Here is a 19,424-nt window from a genome sequence, read left to right as displayed (position 1 = left end):
ACATCTTTTATTTTTCAGATAAAAAATTTTAAAAATAAAACTGCTACTTTTTCATAAAACCTGAAAAAAAAAATCAGAAGAAGTACTGTTTTAATATCAAACAGATGAAAAATATATCTTTCCAGCTAAAAAATTGTTATTTGATTTTTTTTTTTCTTGGGAAAACTCTTTTTTTGGATATATTCTGTTATGGTAACTATGTTGAGCTGCTTTTCGGTTAAAGCTTGAATAGGAATCGAATCGATCCGACCCGCTAAGAGCACTTTGCACATAAGTCCCACTAATTTATAGATTTTGCGAATATGAATCAACATTATTGTTCGCGCAAAGTTTAATCGCATTCATTATTTAATAATTAATATTTTAAAATTAAATTTAGTTTAAAGAATTGTAATATTTAAAAGGTTTATGTATTAAAAAAGTTACACATTCACGAGAAATAAAATTGCAAAAATAATAAAAATAACCAAGAGTTGCAAAAACTGAAACAAAGAGGGATTTTGCTGCAAAATGGACAAAAGAAAGTGAGTAGGGTCCAATAGGCTCATGCATATTTTTCCTACGGAGAGATTCAATTTGTTCCTCTATTTTTATTATTGGTTCATACTTCTTTTTTTTTTTTTGCATTTAAGGAAAATTATTTTTTTCCTAGTTTGTTATGTGGGTAAAGTTACATTGAATACGCATTAGAGAGAGCGTTTTCTCTTTCTCTTCTACGAATATGGCAAAAGGGAGTAAAACCCATGTGGTAAAAACCCAGTTTTTATTATTTTTGTAGTTTTATTTTTTTATTTTTATTAGCTTTGTTCAATGTTTGTTGCATTAATATCATGTTAAATAATGTGATTGTTGTCAATTAAAAGTTGGTTTTTCATGTGTTTCTATGTAATGGATTAGTTTCATTGATTTGGTTGCTTCTAATTTCATATAATATTATATCTTTTGTTCTGTTTTTGCCTTAGGTATGTGTTTCATGTTCTTTGCTGTTACCTTTTTTTTTTTTCTTGTGGGATCCAACAATGATAAGAATATGGAGAAATATATGTTTATATAATTTTGGATGTCAAAATTATATAAATAAAGCGCATATATTTTTGATGTTATTATGGAGCATAGGTGTCTGCATATTTGTAATGCAAATATCCAACTAGATTTCTCTTATTTTTCAACCTCTGGAGAATAAAAATTAGATTTTGAGGAATATTATTGCCTGAAAAATGGTAAAATTGGGGGAAAAAAGCTCCCAATTTCTCTGCAAGAACAAAAATGTGCATTTTTTTTTGAGAAATCCATTTATTTTGGATGTGAAAGATTTGCTTTTGTAGGTTTAGGTGCTATTTGTATTTGTTAAACAACCTTTCATAAGAAACCAAAGTTTCGAGGGGGAAAAAAAAAAAGAGATTTGTTGAACACCCTTTTGATGAGGAGCTAAATTATTCCCAACTCTTCGGTGTCAACTATGTATACCAGGAGTTTTCTCAAATAAAAAAAGAAAAAAAGAGAGAAAATTTGCATAATAGGCTTGATTTTTTATTTTATTTTTTGAATTATATACCATAATTGATCCAAGTAATAAATTAATTGTTAACAATTTGTTGGTTTCGATATGCGTGTTATGAGTTTAAATGCGTAGGTTGAGCATTTTATTTTGCACATATCACATGGCTTTTTTTTGCTAACTTAAGTTACTGATCTATCCTGTGCCAATTCTTATGCTGCAGTGTGTAATCTGTAGTATGTGTGGAGATGCTGGTTTTGCTGAGAGTATTGTAACCTGTTCGGGATGCAAGAATTATTCCGAGCATATGTATGTTCATGTCCTTTTCCAACATACTTTTGTTTCTCGCATATCAATTTCATTTTGATGCTATTTGTTTGCATAAAAATCGGATGAAGAATGGATGAATATGCATGGCATAATGTTAAGTATGGCGACATGCTGTCGATCTATCGTCAGATTGTAGATTTAAGTATTTGTGAAACACCACTGCGATTTTGCTAAAGAGAACATTTACACAAATTAATCAATTGGATACCATACACATACGACTACGATACCGTACTTTGTTTGACTAAATTTCCGACAAACTTCATTAATTATTTTTGTTGGGTCTTTTTAAGTAAGGTTGAAAACAGATTAGATAGTGGCTAAACCACATAACTCCATGCCAATTTTTCTCAGCGTACGATAATAAAACTATGCTAGTGTTGGAAATCATAGTTGCTTAACACGAATATGGTTACAAATTGGGTATCAGAAATATCCATATTTGTTTCAAATGTGTATGAATATAACACTATATATACCGTGTTGCGGCATTATATAGAACAAACAAATTGGAGATTCACCTAAAAGCATGATAAACTAACAAAGTATATTAAAATACTATACTATATTTCTTGTGCTTTTTTCACTTGACCTATGTGTTATGAGGTCTAATAAGTGTTTAACAGATCAATTTTCTATTGCTAGCTACTGTATGCAAGGGCCATTAAGTATCACGCGACGAGAATGGCTCTGTGATGAATGCAGAACCAAAGAAAATAGTCATTCACATGTAAATAAAACAAGTACTACTCTAAGAAGAAATTTTGCACCGGAGACAGCGAAAGTAAAGCTTATTCCTGCTGAAGAAGCCGTTTTATTGTCCTCCAATGGCAAGTTATGTACTTCATTATCGGCTGATGCCAATACAATGGCTTTCTTAACAAAAAGGAGAAGTTTGAGTGCTATGCCAAAAGAAGGAATTGGAAAAAGGACATGCGATTCGCACTGCAACAACAACATGCAATCCCTTCAAACTGTTAATGCACGTCCGCTCTGTAGTTTTCTTCCTCCTATCCCGCAGAAGAAACCTAGGAATATGGCTTCGAATGAAGAACTGAAGGTTAAGAAAGTTTCAGGTAAATATGCTGCAGCTTTGATAGTATGAGCTATTCTATTCTTTCTCTCCCCGTGAATGATATGTCCTTGTGCAAACTTTCTTCATTGATCCTTCGCTATAAATTTTCTTCCAGAACCTGACGCAATTTTGGCGACGAAGGGAGTTGTCGCTGAGTTGAAATCTGTTCACGACACTTCAAACCTTCTTAGTTACCGACGAAGTACAGTGACAAAGATTTACTTTAACAGTGAGTATTGTTCATACAACCTTACGACATGAAAATATGTTTTCGGCAGGAAATTACACAAATTCTCAAGAGATGGTTCCAAGTCCTACTTTGCTCATGAACCCAGTTGGCGATCTTGCAAATGGTCTTCTTCCGAAATTCTGCTGGGAGTAAGTTCTGCATATTTAGACATTCCAACTACCACAAAGAGCAGATCAAAGATATAATTGGTTAATATAGTTCAACCATTTACTGAAACTTCCTATTAAGCATGCCTAAATCCTGTATTAAGGAGAACTTCATCCGCATAGATGCCCTATTTTGCTACAACTGCCTAGAGATCATAATTGCTTTTTGATACGATGGCAACCATATACATAACAATTTGTTAACTAATATTTAGTCCATTTTCCGTAACAATTTGAGGTGCATATTCACTTTTCAGAGATAATGTACTAGATGTATATGTACATAATATGGTGATAGTTCATCCTTAGATCATAGGATTGAATGATCGGGTTTAAGGACTACAATTTTTATGGTCGTATTATGTATTAACAACATGTTATCTTCTGTAGACATGTAAATGCTAAAAAATGGTCCATATACTTCAGCAACAAATAGTTTTATGTTGTTTAAAGGTTGTAGAATAAGTATTAAGAGTACCTAACGTTTGTAATTAATATCGTGAGAAATAATATGAAAACTATGACATAAAACTAATATAATGAGAAACTCGTGTGCTCTTATATTTCATTTGTTCATGAGGATTTTTTTTTGGGTTACTATTCTGTACATCATTCATTTCAATAAGGCGACTCGATTCCGTTCTGATAGCGATTATATTCTCTTTAGGGGGACTTTAAATATATCTGATATGGAGTTGCAACTCTGCTGTGGAGCTCAAGCATATTTTCCTCATCAAGTATCCTATAAAGTATATGAAATCTCGAAGAAGATGCCTAGAGAAATGCACTTCGAAGTCAAACCTCGCGCACTTGCTTTGCCAGTGGCTTTCGAGTTGGATCCGCCAACACTTGATGATATTGCATTATACTTCCTTTCCTCCGATTGTGAAAGGTGTGATATCTTGAAGGTTTCTTTTTAAAAAGATATGGAATTTTCAATTAAGTAACAAAATATATTATCTGGTTACAGCCTATTTTGTCAAAAATATATGCCTGCAGTTTCATCTGTTTGGATTTAGACACCTCCAAAATCTGAATTTTCATATCTGCGCTTTGGAAATTCACTTTCTTAATTACATAAGCCATCTAATTCTTTGTTCTTTCCCTCAAGAGATGGTCGGAAAAATGCGCAGGATATATTTCATATGAATCAGTAAAACCTGCCGTCTACCTGATACCACTACTTGCTTGCAGGTCTAAGGAGAAGTACAAACATCTACTGGAATATTTCGGCTCACACGATGTAGCCTTGCAATGTTTGTTGGATGGTGCGAACTTACTAATTTGTTCATCCGAACAATTCACTGCAGATTCTGGAGGTAAGCTTATTCTTTTGTGCGGAATTCTTATTAATCAATTCGTATGTTTCAAGACATTCTCTTGGATGTATTTGCCGATCGTTAGGGTCGAACATGGACCAGGTAATATCCATCTGGTCTAATTCGGGATCAATTCTGAATCCTGATCACTAATTTAAAGTCGGAAACATCTGAAGTTATAACCGGCTATCGTCAACCTAGTCTTACTATTTAACTTTGTGTTGAATGTGTATTGTGGTTCAGCGACGGAAAGGTTTCTATGGGGAGTTTTCCGCTCCGTGAAACATAAAAGGAGAATCTCTTGTGATTCTTCGAACAGCTCTTTTTTACAAAAATTTGATGTTCCTCCCGGCTGTTCAAAAACTCCGCAAATTGCAGCAGAGGAGAAGTCCGTGCTCTCGTCCACTGCAGAGAAGGTCAGAAGCTAAATCTTTTTCACATTCTCTGTGCTCTTTTTTGTTTCTTTTTCTTTCCGTTCTCACTTCGTCTTTTGCTTGGAGAAATGTACTTTATCAAACTTTAGGACGACTCAAGCACCATTTATTCCATCTCAAGCAAGATCATGAGTTTAGAAAACAAAATCATACGTGCCTAATATATATACTTCGCGTTCTTCTTCTTCATAAACCTGAATAGGAATACGACTTTTGCTAATAAGTACGGCATCTGATATCTGGTGAGTATCTTCCTTTTGTGAGTTTCTTTATCATTTTATTGTTTTTATTTTCCTAAAAAAAATTTATTTGGTTGAAGTTTCTAAGAATTTCTAATTAAAGCAAACATAAAAAAAAAAAGCACACACTCTATACCTTACGTTTTTCTAGTGATTATGTAGGTTGGTACTTGAATGATCTTCGTTATAATTCTTAGCTCAATTGCTTAGATAAAGCTTCAATGTATCTGAAACTACGACACTGTTGCACCGGTAATTATGAATTGCATGTACTTAATCAAAAGAGAACACTTCTAGGCCTCTTGGTTATAGAGAGATAAGCTCGTTGTCGATACAAACTATTGTTTCAGAATAAGATTCTTTTGCCATTTTTTACATATCCGAGGAACAGATTTTGTAACCTGCGAATAACGCCGATTACTTGATATATCCTTTGCAGGACAGAGATGTGGAGGCAGAATTAGATAGTAATACAGCAGCCAAAGTTGAAGAAAAACACGGCCAGACGATTACTACTGAGGGATTGAAGTGGAAGCTAGTTAAATTAGAAGAAGGAACTCGTTGAGAGTTACGACTTACGACAGCAGCTAATTGAGAAGCTGCTACTGTTAACAAAGTGTTCAGATACTGTATATACTTAATACAGTGTTGCATGTCTCAAGCGACGAAATGGAAGAAGCAATCACCGAAGAAATTAAACTCTAATTCTCTCATTTACTCACTACACTTGTATGTTTCAACTTACTGATACAGTTTTGTTCGTATGAATTGATGGACTAAGGTCACTCATATCATATACGCAAATTGTTTATATTTCTAACTCAGTATTTGTATGAATTCGAGCAAATTGTGCAAAATTCTTACATACTACGCAAATAGTTTCATTTTTATCAGTACTTTTTAGACAGTCATGGTTCTCTAACTTGTTGTTTACTGTTAATTGTGGTTCACAAGTGCCTGCTTATTTCTTGTATGTAAATTTTCTTACATTGAAATATCTTAAAAATTCCTTCTTATTCAAAACAAAAAGAGGAAAAATAAAAGTTAATTAAACGCAGTGAAAAGCGTAAGTAAATAAGTGAATTTCATGTGAGTTTGTTCTCTCCTAAACTTACTAAGAACAAATTGATTTTATAATATTTAAGCCTGTGGTAATAACTTGAGTTTTATAATGATAATAAAAAGGTGTGAGGGCTAGAGGATAAGATGACATAAGCAACTTTGATTTGTGTCAACTTATTAGTTGGATTTTTTTTGACCTATCCAAGAATAAAAACAATTTTGAATTAGATTCCAACAAAAAAACTATAAACAAATATAAGTTTGAATAGGAATTTTGTTTCTTAGTTCTTGGTCTATTATTGTCTCCTGATTCTACATGTTACTTGTTGAATTTTCTTAGTTTGGTCTTTACTAGGGATGCAAACGGGGTGGATCCGGGGGCGGGAGAATTTCCCCACCTCCCGCTCCATTTCTTATCGGGGCGGGGCGGATTCGGGGCGGGTTACTTTTCATTTTATTTTTGGCTCCCACTTATCGCTCCATTCGGGGCGGATCGGGGCGGGAGCCGGATTTTTGACGGATCGGGGCGGATTGAAGGAAAAAAAGAGTCTCCCACCTCCCGCTTCATTTACTTGGCGGATCGGGGCGGATTCGGGACGGGTTAGATTTTTTTATATTTTTTGTTCCCACTTACCACCCCATTCGGGGCGGATCGGGGCGGAGCTCCACCAACCCGGATCCATTTGCATCCCTAATCTTTGCTGAGTTATTATATGACAAAGAGGAAATATTTTTCGCTGCACCCTGTGCACTACCCCGCCTTTTTATACTTTTAATTCAATCATTCAAACAGCTTGGGGGGAAAAAGAAAATGCAACTTACTTGGTGGTACAGCGATGATGTGATGCACTCGGTGCACGGAATAATCTCTTCAATTTAAGAACTAATCATAAGGGAGTAGCACAAGAGAGAGAGAAAAAAAAAAGAAGAAAAGATAATTGGTCTAATCCATGAAAACCAAGTGTGGAGAATAAGACAATTTGTGGAGCATGGGAATAATAAAAAATAGTGCCCAAGCATAAGCTCGTTTTGTTTTTGTCTTTATTTTTGTTCTTATTTTTTCTTTTAAAAAAAATATATATTTTTTGAGAGAATAGATAGCACGCTACCTGCTTCATTCATTGAATGGATGAATTTAGCTACAGAGGTGAGGGAGCCAGGGTCTCAAGAAAAAACAACATCAAGCCAAAAAAAAAAAAAAAAAAAAATCATAACAAATCTTTCCACAAAGAGAGCAGCATCCTGAGCCTTTGAATAGCTATAACAGGGTCGGGCTGAAGATTACGAAAGATAAAATTGTTTCTAGCCTTCCAAATCGTCCACCAGCAAGCGGGCAATTCGGAAAGTCTATTGCTCCTAATTCGAACCCACCTTTCCACCTATCCAAAACTACAAGAACATCATCCCCCAGATCCTCCGCCTTGACATCGTCGAGACCCATCACCATGATGTATTTGGTAAATACGCATTGAGTGAACAGGTGATCTACTGACTCGTCGTAAGCCCTGCAAAGCACACAGGCTGTATCTTCTGTCCACCCTCTCTTTAAGAGGTTATCAGATGTAAGGGGTCTTTTTTTAAGGACAAGCCAGCAAAACACTTTGACCTTGAGTGGTATTCAGAGCCTCCAGATCGAGTTAGTGCATCCATCCCTCGTCCCCCCATCGCTCAACCTTATATATATATATATTTTTTATTTCAGCATTTCTAGCACAAGCTTGCTGAATTTCTTAGAAATGATCAGATTTATAAAATCTACTCTAATTCAGACATCAAATAGTAATTAAATTAATAAGTCCATTCATCTGTTGAGATTTAAAATAGAGATGGTATATGCTGAGAACAACGGGTGACTCGGGACCAAGCAATAAATTTTTGCTGCTCCTTTGAAATAAGAAAAAAAAAATTCCAACTTTTCAGCTGCTGAGCTAAGCTGTATTAAGTAACTAACTAACTGAGAGTGGGGAAAAAGAGAAAAATAATGAGGAGACTCACTATATATACAAAAATCAAAAAGTGAAGAGCACACATTGTGAATAGATTTTTCCTTACCATCCAATGAATAATAAAAGATTGGATTGAGTTTGAGTTTAATCATGATAACCCAATCATTCCTCTTATTATTCTTTTCTATTTCCTTTTCTTTCCTTTTCTCTTGTTCTTATTCTCTTAAAAGAGGAATTGCTCGTCGGCCGTGGATACGAAATCGGGTCGGCAAAGGCCGACTCGTCGGGGCGATGGCTCGTTGCCGAGCTCAGTATCGTTCAGAGTTCGTCGGTCTACGGAGATGATATTCAGAATCTCAATCTTCAAGCAAGGTAGTAGAAAAACAGCTTCTTATATTTTTGTAACATTTAAAACTTATTACAGACTACAAAAATTATCTTAGCTGAAAAAATACGATGACCTAGAATATCAGCCATCAAATATTTTGTCATTTATGCTAAGGATGATTTCAAATTTAACGTTGATATTATATATAAAAAAATAATTGTTAGTTGTTTTTTATTAATTAGTCTACATTCAATTTTTTGTGCGGTGAACTGTATCATTCAATTTTTGTGTGGTGAACTGTATCCAACAGTGATAGCCTTGATCACCTTCTAGAGAAGACACCAAAGTCAACGATTCCTTTTCCCCTCAAATTGAAAGGGAGTGATGTAGACAAAAGCAACACACACCCCAAAAGAAAGCTATTTTTCATGAAAAAGAATAAAAATAAAATTTCTGTTTAAAAGCACTTTTCCACTTGAAATTGATGTTTCCCTCACCACCACAACTTTTAGAAATAATGATCAGCACCACAGTTTGATGTTAAAATTTTTTTCCTATAGCAATTTATTATTTTAAAAAATTGTAAAAAAAATGTTAAATATATGAATATTTTGAGCAACATTCTTTTCATATCTATGAATTTTTTTTCCCTCTTTTTTTAAAAAATATTTTATTAAATAAATTTCAAGTATCATCTCTATGATTTCACACTTTCTTACTTTAGTATTATATGATTTGAAGTGTATCAATTTCGTATCTTGTGGTTTATTTTTTTTCCTTTTCGTCAACTCCTTCGTTAACGTTTCGTTAAATCATATATAAAAAAATTTCAGATACCTCATCTATAGTTTGTCGAATATTTATTTTAATACCCTTTAGTTTTAACTTTATCATTAATTTAACGAAAAAAGTAGTGAAAATAGATAACAAAAAGAGAAAAATAAAACTAGAGAGTATGAAAGTGATATATTTTAAACGACATAGTACTAAAGTGAGAAAGTATGAAACCACATTGGCGGTATTTGAAGTTTTTTTTTATTTTATTTTATTTTTACACTTTCCCCAATAATCTTTTTGGATGTAATCTTCTTTTGTCCTCAAATGATAAGGTGGTGGACCCTTTTTTGCGCCCTTTTCATTGTCCGATGCTCAAAACGTGGAGGAAACGCAAAACCACCCCATCTCTTTTTTTTATTCTTTTTTTGGTCCCTATTCCACTCCCTCACGCCCCACGCATCCACCAATCCATCCATCCATCCATCCATCCAATCCCCATAAACGCATCTCCCACCAACGAATATCCAATCCGCGCGCACCACGTGTCTCACTCGAGTGGGGCCGTGCGGAGTCCACGTGTCACTTTTCCATCCACTTCTCAATTATTACTTTCTCCTTTTTCCTTTTACCCAGTGCGCGGGACTCGCATGACTCGGTTGATCGATTGGGCTCTGGTCCACGAAAACATTTTTTCTTTTTTACCTATAATATAAGCAAAAAAAAAATTATTTTTCATATTTAAAACTAAATTAATTTTTTTTAAAAAAAATAAAATAGATAATTGGCTATATTTTTTTTTAAAAAAAAAAAGGGAAAAAATTTGAGGTGGATTAGTATATATTACTAGTAGGTTGAGCTTGTGGTAGCTATGTTAATTATTTCCTTTCCTGGTCAAATGCTGCACCTAGTGATGGGGACTTTAAGATCCTTGCCTAATCTTCTTATCCTCCTCCTCATCTTCTTCTTCTACTCTTTTTCGGCAATTCAATCCGACTCAAAAACGAATCAAATCGCTGGATACGGCTACGATCTCCGATCGATCTCCGTCGACCCTTCGGGGAAGTCGCTCACCGCGGAGCTCCGGTTGATCCGCGAATCGTCGGTCTACGGGCCCGACATACCGAACCTTAATCTCTTCGCTAGGCGAGTTCACTTGTGATCCTTAAGATTAGTTTTCCTTGTAATTAGGGATTGGTTTTAATGAAATGTTCTAATTAGAAAGATGATTGGTTCCAATAGAAACCAATCATGTTTTGTTTCTTTTTATAACACTGATATTGAATTCCATCAATTTCTTTTGCTTTTCCCTCCCTCCTTTTTTCTGCAGCTTCGAAACCAAAGATCGTCTACGAGTTCGAATAACCGATTCCGATCACCAAAGATGGGAAGTTCCGCAGCACATCATCCCCCGCGAACCTCCACCGTCTCACCGCTCAATGCCGGAAGATCAACGAGTTCAAGTAGACTCAAACAAGACCCGAGGACCCGAAAAGCAACTAGTCCTCGGTCTTGCGGGCTCCGACCTCGTCTTCACACTCCACACCACCCCCCCCTTCAGGTTCACCGTCATGCGCCGCTCCACGGGCGATATCCTATTCGATTCGATGCCCACGCTCGTGTTCAAGGACCGGTACTTGGAGATCTCCTCGGCTCTACCTGCTGATCGAGCATCTTTGTATGGTTTCGGAGAGCACACAAAGAAGTCATTTAGGCTAAAACCAAATGACACACTGACCTTGTGGAATTCCGACATAGCGGCGGCGAATCTAGACCTGAATCTCTACGGATCTCACCCTTTCTACATTGATGTGAGATCGTCGCAGCCCGGAGCTTCGGGCCCGGGGGGAACTACGCACGGCGTGCTCCTCCTCAATAGCAATGGCATGGACATAGTTTACGGCGGGTCGTACATCACTTACAAAGTGATTGGGGGAATCCTCGACTTCTACTTCTTCGCGGGGCCATCGCCGTTATCTGTGATTGATCAGTACACCAAGCTCATCGGTCGACCAGTCCCAATGCCGTATTGGTCCTTTGGTAAGTAAACTGAAAATCTTTTTCCTTATACTTATCTGGTAACGCTTTTGAAGCAACTTTTCTATTTGAAAAGTAAAAAAAAGCAAATGTCTAACAAAGTTATTAAAATTTCTGGTACTCTGAAGGAATATAACTACAAAATTTTCCTATGCTCTAGGGTTCCACCAGTGCCGATACGGGTACAAGAATTTATTGGACCTCAAAAGCGTCGTCGCAGGCTATGCCAAAGCCAAGATCCCCCTCGAAGTAATGTGGACCGATATCGACTACATGGACGCGTTCAAGGACTTCACTCTCGACCCTGTGAACTTTCCTGCAGCAGAGATGAAGCAATTCGTCGAACACCTTCACCAAAATGGGCAAAAATATGTGCTCATACTTGACCCAGGTGAAACATTACTTCAGAAGCATCAAAATGTTGGCAAAAAATTCACAACATTTATAATGAACAACAAAAACTTGCAAAATTGTTACAGGGATTAATGTTAACAACACATATGATACATTCAAGAGGGGAATGAGAGATGGAATTTTCCTCAAGAGGAATGGAACTTACTACCTGGGAAAGGTGTGGCCCGGGCTGGTCTATTTCCCGGATTTCCTGAACCCTGCTGCAGCTGTGTTCTGGGCCCGAGAGATCGCGATATTCCGACAAACTATCCCCGTCGACGGCTTGTGGATCGACATGAACGAGATTTCCAATTTTATCGACCCCTCGCCCCTCAACGCTCTCGACGACCCACCCTACCGGATTAACAACTCCGGCGTGCGTAGGCCCATCAACAATAAAACAGTTCCCGCTTCCGCGATCCACTTCGGGAATGTGAGCGAGTACAATGCACATAACCTGTATGGTTGGCTGGAGTCGAGGGCGACGCACGATGCGCTGATGTATGACACTGGGAAGCGACCGTTCGTGCTGTCGCGGTCGACGTTCGTCGGGTCGGGGAAGTACACGGCGCACTGGACCGGGGATAATGCGGCGACGTGGGACGATCTCGCGTACTCGATCCCCAGCATACTGAATTTTGGATTGTTTGGGGTGCCGATGGTCGGCGCGGACATCTGTGGGTTCGGCGGTGACACTACCGAGGAGCTCTGCCGGCGGTGGATTCAGGTACACAAAATCTAAGTTCGGCGTCAATTCAAACATCATCTTATAGTTTTTGGTTTTAACAAAGCCTAAAGAAACTCTTTTCGCTGATTCAAACTCTTTTCGCTGCGAAGCTAGGTGCATTCTATCCTTTCGCGAGGGACCACTCCGCAATTCACACGATCCGACAAGAGCTGTATATCTGGGACTCGGTCGCGCAGGCTGCGAGAAAGGCCCTCGGCCTCCGGTACCGCCTTCTCCCGTATTTCTACACCCTAATGCACGAGGCGCACGTCAGGGGCTCGCCGATCGCCCGTCCTCTCTTCTTCTCATTCCCGGAAGACACCGAGACATACGGTATCAGCACGCAGTTTCTGATCGGACCAGGCGTGATGGTGTCTCCAGTAGTCGAGCCGGGGAACGTCACCGTAAACGCGTATTTCCCTGCGGGGAGATGGTTCAATCTATTCAACTACTCGCAAAAGGTGGATGCCAATGCCGGGAAGTACGTGAACCTCGACGCGCCGGAAGATACGATAAATGTTCATGTTCGTGGCGGGAATATTTTGCCAATGCAGAAGCCGGAGATGACGACAGAATTGGCGCGGAAGAGCGGGTACGAGCTTTTGGTGGTGGTCGACGAGAACGGGGCGGCGACGGGGGAGGTTTTCGTGGATGATGGGGAGGTGGTGGAGATGGGGGGAGAAGGGGGTGATTGGAGCTTTGTGAGGTTCAAAAGTGAAATAGAAAACAAGTATTTGAAACTAAAATCTGAGGTTGTAAATGGAAAATATGCATTGGAGCATAAGCTAGTGATAGAAAAGGTGGTGCTTTTAGGATTTGAGTTGGAGAGATCACTTGGAATGGGTAGCATATATATGAATGGGGTGGAAATGAAGAGAGTTGAGCATGGTAAAATTGGGAGATTTGGGATTGCACAAATTGAGGGGTTGTCACAGTTACTTGGGGAGGAATTTGAGTTGGAAATTAAGATCTCTAACTAGTGTTTGAGATCACTAGGAAGATGATGATGATGATGATGATGATGATGATGATGAGCACAAGAAGGTTAGGAATTTCTATTTAAAAAAGACATTTGGAATAAATTTGGTTCAAGTTTTTAATTACCATGTTGGTAACATTTGTAGAAGCCGCCAATTTACGGCGTTTTTCGTCTGATTTCTGAAATAATTTTTCAATTACTTTTCAACTAAACAGACATTAAATAAATAAAATATGTTGAGGAACTGAAATGAGCTTTTCGACATAGTAAAAATAACTAGTGTTTGTCCATCAACCCTGCTTAGAAAAAAGTGAAACTAATTTAAATGCACCTGTTGTTGGGATAATATGTATTCACTCGGCATATTCTGTTAAAATAAAAAGAAAATACAAGAGAGGGTAATAATGCCAAAGTTCAACCACACCTAGTGCTCCAAAGATGCTATTACATAAACCTAAGAGCACACTATTTTAACTTTATTGGGAGAGCATATCGAATATTCCAAAATGTGCCAAGCCGAATCGTTGACGCCAATCATTAATCCTCAAAACTCGTGTTTGTAGAAATATACAACCAATTCTCTTAAAGTGTACAGATACTACAGCGTTACGGATTTCAATTGTGACTTGGCCAACCAGCCTCACGTCACTTCAAATATGACTCGGTGCAACCCAGCCTTATACAATTTCAAACGTGACTTGGTCTAACTTGGCCTTCCGCCATAAGGCAAGATGATCGCCCCCGTTAAGCCAACAAGATCTACCAAGCCTCCGGCCCTTTGGCCCAGAAGGCGCCGGCCCTGCCGGGCAGGGCCAAACTGTCCATGGGATCAAAGCTTGCAGACCTTGGGAGGAGAGCTCCCGGAGAGCGCTTCTCCCCAGGGGGCCGGGTCGCGGGTCTCTCCTCAGCCCAGTCGTTTTCGGTCGGGCCGTGCCGAACCGTCAGGCCCAGGACGAGAGGCCCAGCCCGGCCTAAAATTCTAGGATGGGCCCGGCCGACACGGGTGCTACCGAATCCGTGCCGTGCAGACCCACCCCACCCATCCATCCATGTCCATCTTAATTATCCAATCTCCAAAAAGGAGTTCTCGCACAAAGCATGGAAACCAATATCCAATCACTGGTGCGACGTGTCTCTTCTCGACGGGGCTGGGCCGGAATCCACGTTTCACTTTCCCGTAATCTCCTCAATAATTAATTTCTCCTTTTCTTTCCTTTTTTTTTGTTTAACCAAAGCGCGCGGGAATCTCATAATTCGCTTGATGGGTTCGGCACTAGCCCACGAAGAGGCCTTTTTCTGTACAAATAAAATATTTCTTTCATATTTTATATATCTGTTGCAGAGAAGATTTTTTCTACATCCACTGTCTATAAATTTTTTATTACAAGAAGGAGCGTATACACTGTATCGTATCGTGCCAACAAAATATCGACATGATATAACTCCCGTACCGATGGCATAACTCAAAGCCCTCTATTTTTTTTAATTAGTAAGTAATTTTCTTATTAAGGTTCAAAGAAAATAAATATTTTATGCCAGTATGTGTCGGCATATATGTTTATTTTGTGATCAGCATACATCGGTACGACTTGACACGCATCGTACCGCACTGGCAAGCTTTCGGCACGATCTCGTATTACGACACTTAAATACTTGATTATGGATCAAGGTGGGCGCACCGATCAAATCTAGCACAATTAGGTAAAACCTGATGATCAGTACTCGAGATTCTAAATTCGAATGCTAATTATTTCACATTTCTAGCGAAGTTTATTTGTACAAAAAGTTGCTGTGGGTTGTGACTGTGTGAGCACGTAGTATATATTACTAGTAGTGTAAGCTTGTGGTAGCACCATTAGGTATTTCCTTGCCTAAAATACTACACATAGTGATGGGAATTTTGAGATCCTCATCTCATCTCCTCATCATCATCTTCCTCTTCTACTCTTTCTCCACCTCCTGTTGTTCATCAATTCAATCCGACTCGAAAAAGAAACAAATAACCGGATACGGCTACAAGCTCCTCCGATCGATCTCCGTCAACCCTTCGGGTAAGTCACTCACCGCGGAGCTCCGGTTGATCTGCAAATCGTCGGTTTACGGACCAGACATACCGAACCTTAAGCTCTTTGCTAGGCAAGTTCATTTGTGATCCTTAAGATTAGTTTTCCTTGTAATTAGGGATTGGTTTTAGTGAAATGTTCTAACTAGAAAGATGATTGGTTCCAACAGAAACCAACGTTTTATAAAACTGATATTGAATTCTTTCAAGTTCCTTTTTTTCCCTCCTTTTTTCTGCAGCTTCGAAACCAAAGATCGTCTGCGAGTTCGAATAACCGATTCTGATCACCAAAGATGGGAAGTTCCACAGCACATCATCCCCCGCGAACCTCCACCGTCGGACCGCGAAATGCCGGAAGATCAAAGAGCTCACATAGACTCAAACAAGTCCCAAGGACCCGAAAACCAACTAGTCCTCGGTCTCGCGGGCGCCGACCTCGTCTTCACACTCCTCACCACCTCTCCCTTCAGGTTCACCGTCACGCGCCGCTCCACGGGCGATATCCTATTCGATTCGATGCCCACACTCGTGTTCAAGGACCGGTACTTGGAGATCTCCTCGGCTCTACCCGCCGATCGAGCATCTTTGTATGGTTTCGGAGAGCACACAAAGAAGTCATTTAGGCTAAAACCAAATGACACACTGACCTTGTGGAATTCCGACATATTGGCGTTGAACCCCAATCTGAATCTCTACGGGTCTCACCCTTTCTACATTGATGTGAGATCGTCGCAGCCCGGAGCTGCAGGCCCGGCGGGGACTACGCACGGCGTGCTCCTCCTCAATAGCAACGGCATGGACATAGTTTACGGTGGGTCGTACATCACTTACAAAGTGATCGGGGGAATCCTCGACTTCTACTTTTTCGCGGGGTCATCGCCGCTATCTGTGATCGATCAGTACACCGAGTTCGTCGGTCGACCCGCCCCAATGCCGTACTGGTCCTTCGGTAAGTAACTAAAAATCTTTTTCTATGTACTCATCTGGTAAGGTTTCTGAAACAGCTTCTTTATTGGAAAAGCAAAAAATCAAATGTCTACCAAACAAAGTTGCTAAAATTTCTGGTACTATATATCAAGGAACAAAACTAGAAAATTTTTCTATGCTCTAGGATTTCACCAGTGCCATTACAAGTTCAAGGATGTATCAGACCTCAAAGACGTCGTCGCGGGCTATGCCAAAGCCAAGATCCCTCTCGAAGTAATGTGGACCGATATCGACTACATGGATGGGTTCAAGGACTTCACCCTCGACCCCGTGAACTTCCCTGCACCGGAGATGAAGCAATTCATCAAACACCTTCACCACAATGGGCAAAAATATGTGGTCATAGTAGAACCAGGTGAAACACTACTACAGAAACATCAAAATGTTGGCGAAAAATTCACACAATTAATGAACAACAAAAACTTGCAAAATTGTTGCAGGGATTAGTGTTAACAACACATATGGCACATTCAAGAGGGGAATGAGAGATGGAATTTTCCTGAAGAGGAACGGAAGTTACTTCGTGGGAAACGTGTGGCCAGGGCCGGTCTATTTCCCGGATTTCCTGAACCCAGCTGCAGCTGTGTTCTGGGCCCGAGAGATCGCGATATTCCGACAAATTATCCCCGTCGATGGCTTATGGATCGACATGAACGAGATTTCCAATTTTGCTGACCCCTCGCCCCTCAACGCTCTTGACGAGCCACCCTACCGGATTAACAACTCCGGCATAAATAGGCCCATCTACGATAGAACAGTTCCGGCCTCGGCGATCCACTTCGGGAATGTAAGCGAGTACGATGCACATAACCTGTATGGTTGGCTGGAGTCGAGGGCGACGCACGATGCGCTGATGAATGACACTGGGAAGCGACCGTTCGTGCTGTCACGGTCGACGTTCATTGGGTCTGGGAAGTACGCGGCACACTGGACTGGGGATAATGCGGCGACGTGGGACGATATCGCGTACTCGATCCCCAGCATACTGAATTTTGGACTGTTCGGGGTACCGATGGTCGGAGCGGACATCTGTGGGTTCCGCGGTAACACTACCGAGGAGCTCTGCCGGCGGTGGATTCAGGTATGCAAAATCTAAGTTCGGCGTCAATTCAAACATCATCGTATAGTTTTGATTTTAACAAAGTCTAAAGATACTCTTTTCGCTGCGAAGCTAGGTGCATTCTATCCTTTCGCGAGGAACCACTACGACAAGAGCTCGATCCGGCATGAGCTGTATATTTGGGACTCGGTTGCCCGGGCTGCGAGAAAGACCCTCGGCCTCCGGTATCGCCTTCTCCCATATTTCTACACCCTAATGTACGAGGCGCACATCAGGGGCTCGCCGATCGTCCGTCCTCTCTTCTTTTCATTCCCAGAAGACACCGACACATACGATATCAGCACGCAGTTTCTGATCGGACGAGGCGTGATGGTATCCCCGGTTCTCGAGCCAGGGAACGTCACCGTAAACGCGCATTTCCCTGCAGGGAGATGGTTCAATCTATTCAACTACTCGCAAGTGGTGGACGCCAATGCCGGGAAGTACGTGAACCTCGACGCGCCAGAAGATACGATGAATGTTCATGTTCGTGGTGGGAATATTTTGCCGATGCAGAAGCCGGAGATGACGACGGAATTGGTGCGGAAGAGCGGGTACGAGCTTTTGGTGGTGGTCGACGAGAACGGGGCGGCGACGGGGGAGGTTTATGCGGATGATGGGGAGGTGGTGGAGATGGGGGGAGAAGGGGGTGATTGGAGCTTTGTGAGGTTCAAAAGTGAAATAGAAACCAAGTATTTGAAACTAAAATCTGAGGTGGTGAATGGAAAATATGCTTTGGAGCATAAGCTAGTGATAGAAAAGGTAGTCCTTTTAGGGTTTGAGTTTGAGAGATCACTTAGGAAGGGTAGCATATCTATGAACGGGGTGGAAGTGAAGGCAGTTGAGCAAGATAAAAGTGGGAGATCTGGGGTTGCACAAATTGAGGGGTTGTCACAGTTACTTGGGGAGGAATTTGAGTTGAAAATTAAGATCTGTAACTAGTGTTTGAGATCACTAGAGAGATGATGAGCATAAGAAGAAAAGGAATTTCTATTTGAAAGAGACATTTGGAATAAATTTGGATGAAGTTTCTATCATAATGGTAATATTTGGTCTGACTTCTAAAATAACTTTTCACCGAAATAGGCATTTAACAAACAAAAACTATAAAAAAAAAAATTAGTGTTTTTACTATGTTGGGGAGCAGAAATGGGTTTTTTGACATAATAAAAGCACCAGTGATCACCCATAGAATCTGCTTATAAAGAAGTGAAACTAATTTAAATGCACCTGTTCACTCGGCACATTCTGTTAAAATAAAAATAAAAAACATGAGAAAGTAACAATGCCAAAGCTCAACCACACCTAGTGCTCCAAAGATGCTATTGCACAAACCAAAGAGCACACAGTTTTTTAGGGGTATATAAGCAATAATCCCTTTTTAACTTTATTAGGAGAGCATAAAGAATATTCTAAAACGTGTCAATAATTCTCCAGTGGTTTCAAGGAACGCTTTACATGAAGTGGTTTTACATGAAGTGGTGGACCAAATGAAGCACATAGCACTAGAATATGAATTGCAATATTAATATTACTCTAATCTTGTTCTTTTTCACTGAGACAGACACAGGAGAAATTTTAAGTTCATTGACGGCATAAAACGTAGTAGGAATACCAGTTCAAAGACAAATCGGATAATGTCGAAGAAGTACGTTTCGAATAATTAATATGCAGCAATGGAATAGAAATTTCCAAAGGAACAGAAGAAGACTGAACAATCAATGACATTAGAGATCAAG

General features: G+C 39.7%; 3 protein-coding genes and 1 long non-coding RNA gene across 6 annotated transcripts; 3 read left to right on the top strand and 1 right to left on the bottom strand.

Annotated features, from left to right (window-relative positions):
- On the top strand, window positions 666-6,129 carry LOC109725103. 3 transcript variants are annotated; one of them, XM_020254173.1, is made up of 9 exons: window positions 666-748; window positions 1,722-1,807; window positions 2,474-2,904; window positions 3,019-3,105; window positions 3,182-3,281; window positions 3,967-4,191; window positions 4,494-4,618; window positions 4,862-5,034; window positions 5,731-6,129. In XM_020254173.1, exons 1-9 carry the CDS (start codon window positions 722-724, stop codon window positions 5,854-5,856), a joined length of 1,380 nt encoding a protein of 459 aa, XP_020109762.1. In that variant the 5' UTR covers window positions 666-721; the 3' UTR covers window positions 5,857-6,129. The 3 variants fall into 3 exon arrangements, with proteins under 3 accessions (XP_020109762.1, XP_020109763.1, XP_020109761.1); XM_020254174.1 differs by lacking the exon at window positions 666-748 and adding an exon at window positions 874-962; XM_020254172.1 differs by lacking the exon at window positions 666-748 and adding an exon at window positions 998-1,130.
- On the top strand, window positions 10,265-13,706 carry LOC109724910 (probable alpha-glucosidase Os06g0675700). Its single transcript, XM_020253898.1, has 5 exons — window positions 10,265-10,547; window positions 10,732-11,441; window positions 11,599-11,829; window positions 11,918-12,558; window positions 12,669-13,706. Exons 1-5 carry the CDS (start codon window positions 10,273-10,275, stop codon window positions 13,536-13,538), a joined length of 2,727 nt encoding a protein of 908 aa, XP_020109487.1. The 5' UTR covers window positions 10,265-10,272; the 3' UTR covers window positions 13,539-13,706.
- On the top strand, window positions 15,253-19,399 carry LOC109724830 (probable alpha-glucosidase Os06g0675700). The gene is made up of 4 exons (XM_020253759.1): window positions 15,253-16,548; window positions 16,711-16,941; window positions 17,027-17,667; window positions 17,758-19,399. Exons 1-4 carry the CDS (start codon window positions 15,753-15,755, stop codon window positions 18,625-18,627), a joined length of 2,538 nt encoding a protein of 845 aa, XP_020109348.1. The 5' UTR covers window positions 15,253-15,752; the 3' UTR covers window positions 18,628-19,399.
- LOC109724832 lies at window positions 16,587-17,344 on the bottom strand. The gene is made up of 2 exons (XR_002220093.1): window positions 17,107-17,344; window positions 16,587-16,866 (listed from the first exon to the last, which is right to left on the bottom strand). It is a non-coding gene; the product is annotated as an uncharacterized LOC109724832 (long non-coding RNA).

The sequence above is a fragment of the Ananas comosus genome, linkage group 19 (assembly GCF_001540865.1).
Source record: "Ananas comosus cultivar F153 linkage group 19, ASM154086v1, whole genome shotgun sequence".
Taxonomy (NCBI): Eukaryota; Viridiplantae; Streptophyta; class Magnoliopsida; order Poales; family Bromeliaceae; genus Ananas; species Ananas comosus.
This window is presented reverse-complemented; position numbering and strand designations above follow the sequence as displayed.

Coding starts and splice junctions, on each gene's coding strand:
- LOC109724910 (XM_020253898.1), top strand. CDS start 10,273: ATGTTAATTATTTCCTTTCCTGGTCAAATGCTGCACCTAGTGATGGGG. Junction 10,548..10,731: donor AACCTTAATCTCTTCGCTAG/GCGAGTTCACTT, acceptor TTTTTTCTGCAG/CTTCGAAACCAAAGATCGTC. Junction 11,830..11,917: donor TGTGCTCATACTTGACCCAG/GTGAAACATTAC, acceptor AAATTGTTACAG/GGATTAATGTTAACAACACA.
- LOC109724830 (XM_020253759.1), top strand. CDS start 15,753: ATGATTGGTTCCAACAGAAACCAACGTTTTATAAAACTGATATTGAAT. Junction 16,549..16,710: donor AATGCCGTACTGGTCCTTCG/GTAAGTAACTAA, acceptor TCTATGCTCTAG/GATTTCACCAGTGCCATTAC. Junction 17,668..17,757: donor TCTGCCGGCGGTGGATTCAG/GTATGCAAAATC, acceptor TTCGCTGCGAAG/CTAGGTGCATTCTATCCTTT.
- LOC109725103 (XM_020254172.1), top strand. CDS start 1,020: ATGATAAGAATATGGAGAAATATATGTTTATATAATTTTGGATGTCAA. Junction 1,808..2,473: donor AAGAATTATTCCGAGCATAT/GTATGTTCATGT, acceptor TTCTATTGCTAG/CTACTGTATGCAAGGGCCAT. Junction 4,192..4,493: donor CTTTCCTCCGATTGTGAAAG/GTGTGATATCTT, acceptor ACTTGCTTGCAG/GTCTAAGGAGAAGTACAAAC.